The sequence below is a fragment of the Callorhinus ursinus genome, unplaced genomic scaffold (genome assembly GCF_003265705.2).
Source record: "Callorhinus ursinus isolate GAN/ISIS: 27379988/994484 unplaced genomic scaffold, GSC_fseal_2.0 scaffold4, whole genome shotgun sequence".
Taxonomy (NCBI): Eukaryota; Metazoa; Chordata; class Mammalia; order Carnivora; family Otariidae; genus Callorhinus; species Callorhinus ursinus.
In genome coordinates, this window is record NW_027397066.1 from 54617061 (window position 1) to 54630177 (window position 13117).

General features: G+C 35.9%; 1 protein-coding gene across 1 annotated transcript in view; it reads right to left on the bottom strand.

Moving 5' to 3' along the window:
• LOC112835453 (transmembrane protease serine 11D-like) overlaps window positions 1-13117 on the bottom strand; it is a 50432-nt gene that overhangs the window by 19964 nt on the left and 17351 nt on the right. The window contains exons 2-4 of the mRNA XM_073891759.1: window positions 11860-11981; window positions 9837-9955; window positions 1176-1243 (exon numbers count right to left, since the gene is read on the bottom strand). Coding sequence (XP_073747860.1) covers window positions 1176-1243; window positions 9837-9955; window positions 11860-11981 — 309 coding nt within the window. The remainder of the gene's footprint in view (window positions 1-1175; window positions 1244-9836; window positions 9956-11859; window positions 11982-13117) is intronic.

Genomic DNA, 13117 nt, shown 5'->3' on the forward strand with positions numbered 1-13117 from the left:
CCTCTAACCCTCCCCGCTCTCATGTACTCTCTCTCTCTCTCATTCTCACTCTCTCAAAATAAATAAATAAATCTTTAAAAAAAAAAAGAAAATACAACAGCACAAAATACCACTGAGAGGTAACAGAAGACTGATAGAGTTTGTTTGGAGCTTGTGACTTGGATGTCATTGTTGAACTTGGCAAGGGTAATTAGCATTTTGTGGTGGCATTAGAAACAAGATTGTAGGGGATTGAGCAGTAGGTGGGAAGGGAGCAAAAGGGGAGAAAATGCAGATGGTTCATCCAGTCCTATGGATTTTGAGAGCTAGTGGCTAATACAGAGATTTTTACAGGAAAATGCTAAGGGGAATGTGCACTGAACAGACTGAAATTCATTTTGGTAAATATTCTTCCCACGGATTCTTCCTACTCCTCTCATTTCTTAACAAAATTAATCTGACCAGATGTTCATGCTCCTGGGACTTACTGATTCTTCAGAAAATAAGAAATATTAGTTTTCTTGTGGTGGTGGTATTTGAGAAATACTCCCCTTTTGCTTATTATTCGAAGGATTGGGTAATGTGAGCATTTGAAGCATTTGTGGTAGGATTAGTGTTTTAGTTGGGAGGGCCTGTCTCATCACATCACACAGATAGGTACACATTCAACTAAGGCAGGACTGTCAAGTAACTAGAATACTGTTACTCCCGTTATTATTAATTCATGCCAGACATGCCTGGATTTGGCCACAGCATCCTTTATATTAGAGCATTCCAGGCAGATACAAACCAAAAAGCTTGATGTTGATCATAGCGTTCTGATCTTGGATGAATATGCCCAGGACCACAACATTGCACAACTCCAGAGGCACTGTTTACATATGCTGGACTGTGAATGGGATCCACTGGATTTATACAGTTGGATGGCTTTATTACCATACCTTCACCTGACTCTCTTTAAACTTTCTTTCTTTCCTATCAAGAATTGAAGTGATATATTTATTTACATTAGTAAATAGATCATATGTGGCATGTTTTGTTTTTGTTTTGGCATTGTTTTTTAAGCTGCCCATGATACTTCTTTCATAATATTGTAACAAATTGTGTGAGTGCCTCATTCATTATCCATGCTGTGAACAAAAGTCAAGGGCCAAAGGGCATCTAAGCTTATATATTTTTTATAGAGTTCCACTCACCTCAGTTTGACAACATGAGCTCTGATGAACTGATTTCTTAAATTTGATTCTTTGAAAGTTTTAGTGATCTGTAGAAAGAAAGGAGAAAACCTCTTTGTAGTTCCAGTTGTTCTTCCCCTCCCTTCTTCCTCCCAACCTTGCAACATAGAACTTAAGTTAATGAGGAATAGGGACTGGAGTTTTCAGTTCAGTTCAGTTCAACTCCATCTCAGAACACACGAGATTGATTTAGGCCAGTGATACAGGCTTCTGATGCAGGGCCTATTTCTTCATCTATGATACAAAGATGATAATGGACAGGATGCGTCTTCACTAGAAGTCATCTCAACATTAGATGTTTTACTCAGTGTGATTTGGTGGCTATTCCCAAGGGGTTTGGGGCCGGTGCCAAGCCAACACTAGGGGAGTCCATGATACAACTTACGTTTGTGTGATTCCTCAACCACTGTTTTTAAGTGGGTAACACCAGATTAAATTGAGTGATGAAAAGGGGGAAAAGAGGCAAAGGGCAGTTTTTCCCCCGTTAATTATGACTAATATCTAAGCATCCGAGGTTATTTTTAACATCAGTTGGTAATTTCCTGACCTAACCTTAAGTGTCTCCCTGAATCATTTTTCAGTCCCAACAAGGATAGTGTTCTTGAGTTATAAAGCTCAGCTTCACAGTGAACTAGGGGTTTTTCTGTGACTGCAGTGGTTCTCCCACGATGCAGGGTCAGTCAGAGGTACCGAGGTTTCCTAATGCAGGAGTGGATGCCACTGGCTTGTACCGTGAGGCAGCAGTAAGGGAGATGTGGACATGGAAATTAAGTAGTGTGCTGAATGTTATATTAAGCCAGGATTTGAAACCAATCTTTCCTGAGACTGTAACGTTTATGCAATCTCTTTTATACCACATCGTATCTCTTAAAATAGCCGTTCCCTTAGGCTGGCATCAGACCAATCAGTTGTTTGACGAAATGATAATTTTCTTTCTTTTCAGAGAGGCTTTGAATATTTTAAAGAATAATGAGACTATTGGTTTTATGGAAATAGTTCGTGTTCCTTTTTTAAAAATTTAGGAAATATTAGTAAGTGTTAAGAAGAAAGCAAAAAAAAAAAAAAACTCAAATTCTATGATCCAGAATTAACAGTTGCTGTCATTTGGTGAACTATATTCCAGTTAACTACAAAGAAGGATGGATTTTAATATGCTTCTTAATATAGTATATTATAGGAAGTATTTTAATAAAATAATTTAACTTAATTTTACTTGATTTTAACAGAAGTAAAAGGAAATGACCTAAAGCTGAAGGAATTGCTAAAATTTGGATAAATGTTTCCTGTGATTATATTTTAATTCATCATTTGGCATTATACTGGCACAGGCTAGACTGGACCAAAGTAAAAAAATCCACCTGAATTATGACATTTTTTCTATGTGGAAAACTTTAGTGAAGACTAGGATAATAAGCAACATAAAGAAAGCAAATTGATTATTGGTTGATATCAAGATACAAGGATACAAGAAGAGCCCCATGGATAAGATTCCATATCTGCCAGAGTGGAATGTTATTGGCCCTCTCATTAGAACTTATCAAATGTTGGGTGGAAAATCAGTGAGCAGATGATTGTAGAGAATTCCAATAGGATAGTGGAAAGGGAAGTTGACGAACAGAGAGATAAGTTAGCTTGCTATGAGAACTTGAATGAGCCTTGTAACCTTTCTTCCTCTCAGTTTTTCCATCTATAATAGTATAGTCAGAAGTGTATTAAAAAAATTATCTGTATACAGTCGACTACTGCAACTCCCAAAGACTATGCATCTACTTTTAGTGAGGTTTACAGTCAACCTTTTGGCCTTTTCCCTTTCTTCAAAATTATCACTGTTCATGGGTGTTATGAACAAACAATGAATCATGGAACACTGCACCAAAAACTAATGATGTAATATATGGTGATTAACATAACAATAAAAAAAATTAAAAAAAATTATCACTGTTCAAAGGGTCAAACAAGTTAATTTTCACACTCATTTGATTTTGTCATCTGCACTATTGACCCTTTCATTACCTTGGACAAAAATCAAGTAAACAATGAAAAAAGAGAAGTTTTTATATTTCCCTCCTGATTGAGGGTGACAATACTATCTCAGTATTCTAGTATAGACTAGAATCCTCATACCTCAGTAATATTGATCGTTAATAAGAATTGAAGTGAGATGTGAATTTTTTAAATTCCAACAAAATGAATCATTGAATGTGTTAGTAGACCAGTCATTAAAGGGTAAAATTATATAGAGAATATTTGTAATTATCATACATTTTCATCCTTAGAGAGAAAAGATCTTATTAGCTAACCGTGAAAACAAAGCACCTTATTTTCAGTGTCTTCTTCCTTGGTAGCTATAGTTCTGTTCATATTATTTGTGAGCTGAATAATAGAAATAATGTTGTTTTTGTGATTTCAACTACCCTCCAGTTACCACTTTCTTTTCTGTTTAACCAGAAGATCTGGAAAGCTCAGTTTTCAAGAAAAAGATAAAATATGTGGCAATATGATCTGTTACCACAGTGGTCTCCAAATATTTTTGATTTTGCACTCCTATGGATGAAGCATTTTGTGCATGAGTAGCCAAAACATGTATATTTATTTATAAATTACATACATGTAATAATACTGTACTGCTAGCAATATATATTATAAAACATTGACAAAATTAGAAATGAAAAAGGCTGAGTTACAGAACAAACATTTAGGAATTTCATTCCATTTATATTTAATAATAATATTTTCACTGTTAATGTTACTGGATAGAATTTTTAATTTTTGAAACACTTTGTGATAAAATGACTCAAAGTTATGATTCTAAGTTTAATTTAAATACTTGGTTTGAAGTGCTGAAGAAGTTTCCACACAATTATGTGGCTCAAATGCATAAAGCACATCACCGACAGAACTTAATAAATCATGACATGAAGTTGTCAGTCCCTCCCACCCATTGTGCAAAGGTTTGTTGAAATTCAGCAAGTGACTTTCCATCTTCCCTGATGTCAACTGATTATCTTTGCAAACCAAATGAAATCTGTTTCATTTTATATGTTTTTAAAGAAGTGTGTTCAAAATCAACAAAACATGATAATCCTTTCCCCCAATTTTTATGTGTGCATGTCTAAGCACTTTTATAGATAACGTGCCTCATTTTTAGTAAAACAGAAGAAAATCCAAACACCTAATGATGGACCCATTGCTAAACATAGGTTTTCAGTCTCCTCTCCATGCTATGAGTTTTATTTAAAATGTGGCTAATTTCTTTCACTTACACCTTGAAGAGACAGGGTGTGTACATGTGTGTATGTGTCTTCTAAGAAAGGTATTGCTTCATCTGGTAATTTGGCTCTAGTCAGGAGCAGGGAAGTGTCAGTTCTGACATTATGTTACTGTTCTTTTACTTGCTCATTACTGTCCTTGCATATTAGAGTTATCTCCAAATTGCAGGTTTTAAAATTTGTGTTTTGCATGATTTTCTGTTTCCCTTATTGATTCAGTTTACTTTAAAAACTAGATGATATAATCTTTAAATCCAGTTGAAACTGCACATCATTGAAATCTACTCAGAGCAGTTAAATACACTGAAACCCAGTCAGTTCTGCTGTGTTACTGCCCCTCCCCTCTTCCCTCAAGATTTCGCACACATTGCGTGGGACCCGCTGACTTAAAACCAAACAAGGGTTCCAGTGTCAAGTCCCTTATTAAATAGTAACAAAGCGCTTCGTTCCTTCTGAAAAGTATTCGTTATGGGAAAATACATGTGGAGTGATATCTGAGCATTTGAGTATTCACGATTAATTATTGTGAATCCCTTCCTGGAATGCACAACCCCATTTTGGAGACCACTGTGAGCTCCTGACTGCAGTGATGTCTTCATTTTGTCTCCCTAAGACTTGACACAGGAACCAACAGACAGAATGCATCATTTATTTATTCATTCAAAAAATATTTGAATGTCAAGTGTGTACCAAATTCCTTATTAGGCATTAAGGAACAATCAATGCTTGTTGATTGGATGCGCCTGAAATGAATTTTACCCAGAAGCCCTGCTGGTATAAATTGATGTGATAAGATTAATCTCAAATTGATACTGTTTTTTTTTCTTCCTATGTCCTATTTTGTTTGTGGGACTATAACTAGGTATATTTTGGAAAGAGTGGCAATTGTTTGCAGAATTTGTTGCAATATCACCCCTGATACCAAAGGGAAGTTTCAGCTGATCCCAGGTATGAACCCTGACTGAAGTCTTTTATTTAGAAAGACCCATTCAATCAGAATGCACTCATAGTTTTGATCCATGTATTTTGCAAACAGGTGCTTTCATTACTTCTAGATGACCTTGTTCTTTTTTGTCACTCATTCAACAACAGTTTTTGAGCACCTTTTGCCCTGCACACCCCTTTTATCAAGCACTGGGGTACAATGGTGAGGGAAAATAAACAGTCCTTGCCATTTAGGAGCTTACATTTAAGGGTGGCAGACAAGCACTAATCAAGTTATTATCCACATTGGAGTAAAATTATAACTGATAAGTATGGAAATATAGTAGAGGAATTTGATCCAACCAATGAGATTAGAGAGGTTTCTCAGAGGAAATGTTTATGAAGTTGAGACTGTTAGGAAGAATCAGAGTTAGCTAGTTGAAGAGGAAGGAAAAAACCTCACGGATGAAGTGAATGGTGCGTGCAAAGTCCCAAGGTGGGAACACACAGGCTGCGTTTCAGGAATGGAAGGAGACTAGTGCAACTGTAGCATGGAGAGCAAGGAGGCTAGGGTGAGAGAAAGGCCAGACCATGTTAGTGTGCAAAGAATTTGGTCTTTATCATAAATAATGGGAAGTCACTGAAGTGTTTTAGACAAAAGGATAATATAGTCAGATCTGTAATTTGGGACTAATTTCTTTTTTTAAAAAAGATTTATTTTAGAGAGAGCGAGAACACAGTGGGGAGGGTGAAAGGGAGAAGAAGAGAGAATCTCAAGCAGAGTCCTTGCTGAGTGTGGAGCATGATTTAGTGCCTGATCTCAGGACCCTGAGATCGTGACCTGAGCCAAAACCAGAGTCAGACACTTAACTGAGTATGCCATCCAGGCACCCCGAGAATAATTTCTTTTGCTGCATATGGATATTCAATTTTAGGGAAGAAATAATGCAAATTATTTGTACTATTTTAGTACTTCAGAGAGAGGTGATGGCTTTGGAAGGGCATGGTGTTAGGTGTGAAGAGAATGGAATGGGGATGAGGGAAACAGAGGGGATAAAACCTACAGGAGTTGGTTTTGGTTTGGTTTGGACTGGATGTTTGGAATGATAGAGGGCAGTGGATCCAAGATGAATTCTAGGTTTTTGGCTTGGGAAACTGAGTCAGTGACATTGACGTTAATGGGAACAGGATTATTGGAAGAAGTCTACTATGGTGTGGGGAGATCATGAGTTTGATTTGGGGACATGATAAATTTGAGATTAAAAAAAAAAACCCGGCCAAGTAGAGATATTAAGCTGGCAGTTGGGTGAAAAGTTCCAAAGTACAGAAGAAAAGTCTGGGCTCGAGACCAAGTGAGTCATTAGATAAGTATTGCTTGAAGTAACGCTCATGGAGAGGGAGGTCAAAGCCTCGGGGAATTTCAACACTGAATGTCAGGGTAGAGGAGGGTGATCCCGTAAGGACACAGAGAAGTGGCCACGGGGGGCAGGATAGGAAAAACAGATGGATGAATATCATGCTTGAAAGTCACAAAATCATAGACTTTTTGATTTAGAATGTAGTATAAAAATCATCTGGTCCCATGATTTTATTTCACTGATGAATAAACTGAGAGCTAGAAAAGAGACGTGAATTGCCTAATAGAACAGAAGGTTCTGGGACTCTTCTTCTGCTCATTAAGTATAACATGTTGTCTGTGGGACAAGGATGATGGTACTCATGTTACCACTGGGAAATGTTATGATCCTTGGCTTTGGAGTTAGGAGCCCTTGGTTTGAATGCTGCTTCTACCACTCTCCAGTTGACTGATGTTTGACATATTTCCTAATCTCACAACCTTTACTTTACCCATCTATAAAAATGATTTGTTAATTCATGTGGCTGTTGTGAACTGAGGGTTAGAAAGTGGCTTGTAAACCATAAATTAGCACTGCATTAGAGTATTATTCATACAGTGTTTTAAATGTTCATAGTGTTTTCACAGAAGGATAAATAAACGAGAGTGTGGAAATCATACATCAGAAGAATTTCAAGGGAAATCTTTCTCTGCCAGATGTGTAAATATATTGTAAAACCAGAGTACTCTAAATAGCTTGGTACTGGTACCGGCGAAGATTAATCAGTGGGGACAAGGAGAGTATGGAATAAAGAAAAGGAGGAATTTAGTGTATAATAAAGGTGGCATGACATAGTAATCCACTGCACTATTGAACATACTCTTTTGGTACCACCACCGAGCTACTTCGGGGATAAAGCTGGATCTCTACCTTACTGCAAAGTAAATTATAGACAAATAAAAGATAAAATTATAAAAACTGAAATAATAAAATTATAAAAAGAAAATGAAGGTGAATATTTTAAAGAGTATTTAGAGTGGAGAAAGCCATTTTTAACCTGACACAAAAGTGAGAAATCATAAAAAGGATTGATAATTTGGCTATATGAAAAATTAAGTATTTAACATTAAAAAACCCCTACATTATAGACAAGATTGACAGTCAAATCACCTTACCAGAGAAATATATGCAATGTGAATGACAGGCAGACTTTAATATTCTAATAAGGACAACTGTTTTTTTGTTTAAGGACAAATGTTTGTTTGTTTCGAATCCATATAAAATAGACAAGTGCTCCCGTAAGAAAGTGGGTAAGGTCGTGATCAGGCAATTCACAAATGAAGTTATAAAAATGACCTATTAATATAAGAAGGCAGATTAAATCTTAGTAATTAAGGAAATGTAAACCAAAATAAGATTGAGATGTCACTTCCCACCTACTGAATTAGCAACAATTAAAATGATTTATGATGCTGCGTGTTAATGCTGTGGGGAAATAAGCATACCTGTGTGGACTTATGTCCTGCTGGTAAGAATGTAAACTGGAGCACTTCTGGAGTGCAGCCTAAAAATTAATCTTAAAAATGCAAAGACCACTATATTGATACAAGCAAGTGGTTGAATAAATACATGGGGAGAATAGACAAATAGAAGAATTTTAAATATCCTTCAAATATTCAAGTCATAGCTCCCCACTCCTCTACTCCTTATGCGTGGCTTAGACATAGTGTCTTTTTTCCAAAGCGTATGGTATGGAAAAGGGAGAAAATGACTGTACGATGTAGAAACCTGACAAACACTGCTTCAGCTGGGTGATCAAGTTGACAGTGCTAAGTCATACTGACAGTGTAATGAACCCCCTTCATGTGATGGAATGAAAATGATACTTTTCCTCTTTGGTCTTCCTCCCTCCCCAAAACCTGTAACTCCACTCTAAGAGAAAACAAACAAACAAAAAAGGCCCAGTTGTGGGATTTTATAAAATGACTGGCTAGTACTTTGCAAAACTGTCAAGGTTCTCAAAAACAAGGAAAATCATAGGAACTCTCATAGATTCTCTTCCCAAATCACTGATGCAGCTGTTTATTCTGATCTCATTAAACATTTAAATGATATGCCTAACTTCCCTTCCTCTAATCCCATTAAACTAAGCAGTTGTTTCATAACTTTGCTTCTAGCAAAGTTTGCCTCTGGGGAAAAATTTATTAGATGAGCCAATGATTTAGTCTCCCAGCCATAAGAGCTCTCATTATAGATTAACTTAGTGGTTCCCAAAGTGTGGTCTTGGACCATTAGCATTAGCATCACCTGGGAACTTAGAAATGCAAATTCTTTGGCCCAGCCCAGACCTATTGAATTAGAGACTCTGACATCAGGGCCCAGAAATCTGTGTTTTGACAAGCCTGTCAGGTGATTCTGTTACATGCTGACGGTTTAGAGACATTGGATTAATTTATATTCTTAGGACTCTTTAAAAAGGTAAGTAAGCAACCTTGAGACTGGTCAACTCTGACCGAGCAGACTAAAGGCCAGACTCTGGTCCATGGTCATAAATGAATACAAAAGGGTCCACTTGTGAGGTTTCCTGGTGGGCCTCTTCAAGTGAAAGCCCGACCTTGTTTTGCTTATTTTCTATGCCTATCATTGAACCAGAGTAGGATGTTGTCTAAACCATGTCATTATTGACATGCAAACATGTCATTTAACACCTGCTACCTGTGTGTTTAGTTGGGTAAGAAAAAGGAAAGAAGGTAAAACGGAAAGGATTTAAAAAGGCAATCTCAGGGAGAGCAGCAGTAAGTGCTCAACTTGCACAAACAGTAGACTTCCAGGCTTTGAAGTCATAATCATATAAAATATGAATTTACTCAAGAGTCTTCTAGCACTTTACACTCATGACTTAAGAAAATGTAGAGAAGAACCAGTATACTAACAAATTAACTTAGAATAAGCACAAAGAAACACACCTTTCAGTATTCAAGGAGGAAAAATATGCAGAACATTTAGCAGTTACAAATAGATCACAAAATATTAGATTTATTATCAAATTTGTTTTATGATGGAATAAAGAGCAAAGACAAATATTAACTTACCATAGATTCAATTCTTCCACTCAAAGTCCTATATTCCTGTGTACCTGGTGAGTTTAACTGATTACTATATTTGACATTTAGGATTTGAAAGCTGCTGTGGTAAAAGTATGACTTTTGATCTGTAAAACAAAGAAAAGGAGAATCACTCACTACTAAGTACTTTAAACCTTAATTTATTCAAGATTATAGGATGCTATAGTATACAATTAAAAAATTGCTTCTCTTAAAGAAAACCCCAAACTTACTATAAATGTAACTATAATAAAATTATTTTTCTTTCAGTTTTTAAAAAAATTGACAGATCTGAAATTGTTAAGGATGTAGGAAAATCAGAGCAGCATTATTTGTGAAATTAAACTGCTCAGAAGTATCATAATTTTCATTTTTCCTATATTTTAGGGAGATCTGTGATTGCAGATTTATTCATTCAAGAAGTATTAATGAATGTCTATAATATGCTATTATTCATTTAACACTAAAGAATAACCCAAAGTTATTCTATCCCAAAACTATTCTGAATAGTTTTAAGAATGGTTTCAAATAATAATCATTTTAAGAACTTAGTGACTTGTTAGTTTTTTAGAATAAGCTAGAAAATAAGACTTTGAACAAGATAACTAATTGGTTGTCCAGTGTGAATTGTTTCTACCAAAGAATGTCTGCCAGAGGACATATTCATCTGGGTGAAGAAAATAAATATTTCTAAAACACACTGTACACATCTTAGAAACATTATGAACATGGACATAATAACCTAACCTGTCTTAGGAAAAATCCCTGCTTTCTTTTGATCACTCGTAAGCATAATTTATGCAGAGAAGTACCTCCATCAGGGGCAAGAATTAGAGATCCTGGGGGAAGGGTAGTATAGTCCTTTGTGGTGGAGGAATAAGTCTTTCAAGGGCCATAAATGGTGCAGAGGATGACCTAGACTCCTCCACTTGTGGGACGATACAGTGCCACTAAGAGTGAAAATTCACTAATTTAATCGGAATCTTGAGGTTTCTTGGCTCTGTAATCACCTTAGAGGTAGTTGATTCCAGGTAATTTGATAGCAAAATGTAGCCACAATTTTATGATTAGCTTGGCTGAAAAGATTATTCATTATTACTGGTTTTCCTAATGTTGGTAATTTTATTGCGCAATTGAGAGTTTTTCAACTTTCACATAAATAAGCATTTTTGCCTATTTACAATAGAACATATAATAAATTATGTTCTCTCTGTCTCTCTATACCCATACATACCCGTATACTTACTTACACACACCCCCACATGTAGGATTTAAATGATTTGACAGAATTAAAGCTGAAATAAAATAATCCCAAAGTGCATTTTTAAGTGAAAAAAGCAGATTATAGCATATATTATCTAGTGAATTTGACACATTTTCTTTATCCACATGAAAGCATCTGAAAGAATGTTCACTGAGATATTAATGAATGTTGTTTATGAGTAAGCAGGGTATCATGTGTTCTTTATATTGTTTCTTGTCCATGCGTCCTATATTTTTGTGATATAATAATACTAAGAGAAATAATAAAAGAACAGATCCTTTTTAAAATTTGTTTTTACTCCTCATCTTTCTCCCAAGACTGTTTTATCAGGAGAAAGATCATGAATTAACAAATACTTCCAAATTTTTAATGTTGAAACTTAAAATTCTTTGCACTTTTAAAAGTGAATATTTCACTTTTACAATTTCATCAGGTTGTTATATGAAGAAGGAAATCATGATATTAAAAGAGAAAACAAAATAGACAAATTCTAGTGTCAGAAAAGAATCAAGAGATTTTTTCCTTTGGCTAGAATAATTCTTGCCTAGGTAATAAGGGTTTATTATGCTAAAAAAAAGAGAATAGAAAAAAGTACTGATTGAGGGAAAATATAGACACAGACGTATATTTAGGGATATATAAGACATACAATTATGTTATATTAAAAAATAAAAGTGGTAATAAAAGAGAGAATGTCAAACTTTTCATTTGTTTGAAAAGTGGTCCTTTTAGTGTCCTAGTACTTACCAAAAGCTAAAAAGTAGATGAGTAGAGCTATGGTAACCGCCAAGATTACCACGCTTGCCACAACAATGAAACACACTACATATGGATTCAGGAATCTTGAGGTTGATGGCACCCGTGCTGGCCTTAAAACAAGAGAAAAGACTAATCAAAGACTAATCCTTTCACTCAGAGAAGCCATTATTTCAGTGCTTTTGAACATTTTCTGCCTTCCTATGTGTTTCAGCCTGAACATAGCTCTATTTATAGGAAACGTGATTCTTGATCAGAATATAATCCTGGAAATGAACCTGAACTAACAACATTCTCCTTAATGACTTTCAATTTTTTTTTCAGCACAAAAATGCTGACATTTTGGTAGTTTGATAGAAGAATAAGTAAATTGAACCTATGCTTTGCAATTATTTTCCCTTCTTCTGCTGGTTGACGAGGTTCGCAAGAGTAACAACTAATTGTGCTGTTTTGCTGTCTTTCCAAGACCCTATGTTGGACACTTACTATTGTAAAGCTCCCTTAACTGGGTACCATCCTTAGTGGTGTACAGAAGAGGAGTCATTCTGGGTGGGGAGAGGTGTGGGGGGAGTCAGAATAGTAGCATATTCTGCCTGTCATATTCTCGTATATTATCAAAACTGGGGGTGTGACCAGAGGTTGAGTGCTCAGGTCCAGGACAGTAGCAAGCCCCTGAAATGAATTAGAACTATCCCAACAGCAGATGATTTGTGTGACTTATTATTTTTCCCCCATGAATTTATCAGCTGCAGTGTAAGCCAATAGATTTGTACTAATACAGTATCTGGTAACTATTAGGCATATGGCCCAGGTACTGTCTTCTTCACTGCCTCCTTCCCCACAACCACATACACTTGCACTAGGGAGGTAACCAGAAGAGGTAGGTGTGAATTTCTGTTTTCTCCCTTGTTTGCGTGGAGGTCATATTGTCATTCATCTGAGACTTTCCTAGTCTGACAGATGGGATTAATAATATCTGCCTCACAGGCTGTCTTGAATATCAATGAGGTTATGGTAGGAAATATATTTCTAGTTAAATAGGTTATCTCCTAGGCTGTGTGCCTCTGGAGGGGAAAGACAGTATGCATGCTTATGTTTCAGACACTTTGCCGGGTGCCTGCCATAAATAGGTGGTTCATAAATATTTATATTTATAAATATTTGTTGCATGTGTTAACTTCTGAGCATATTTCAGATTTAAGACCTTAACATAGCTGAAAAACATTTACATTTAGCAAGAATATAGTCT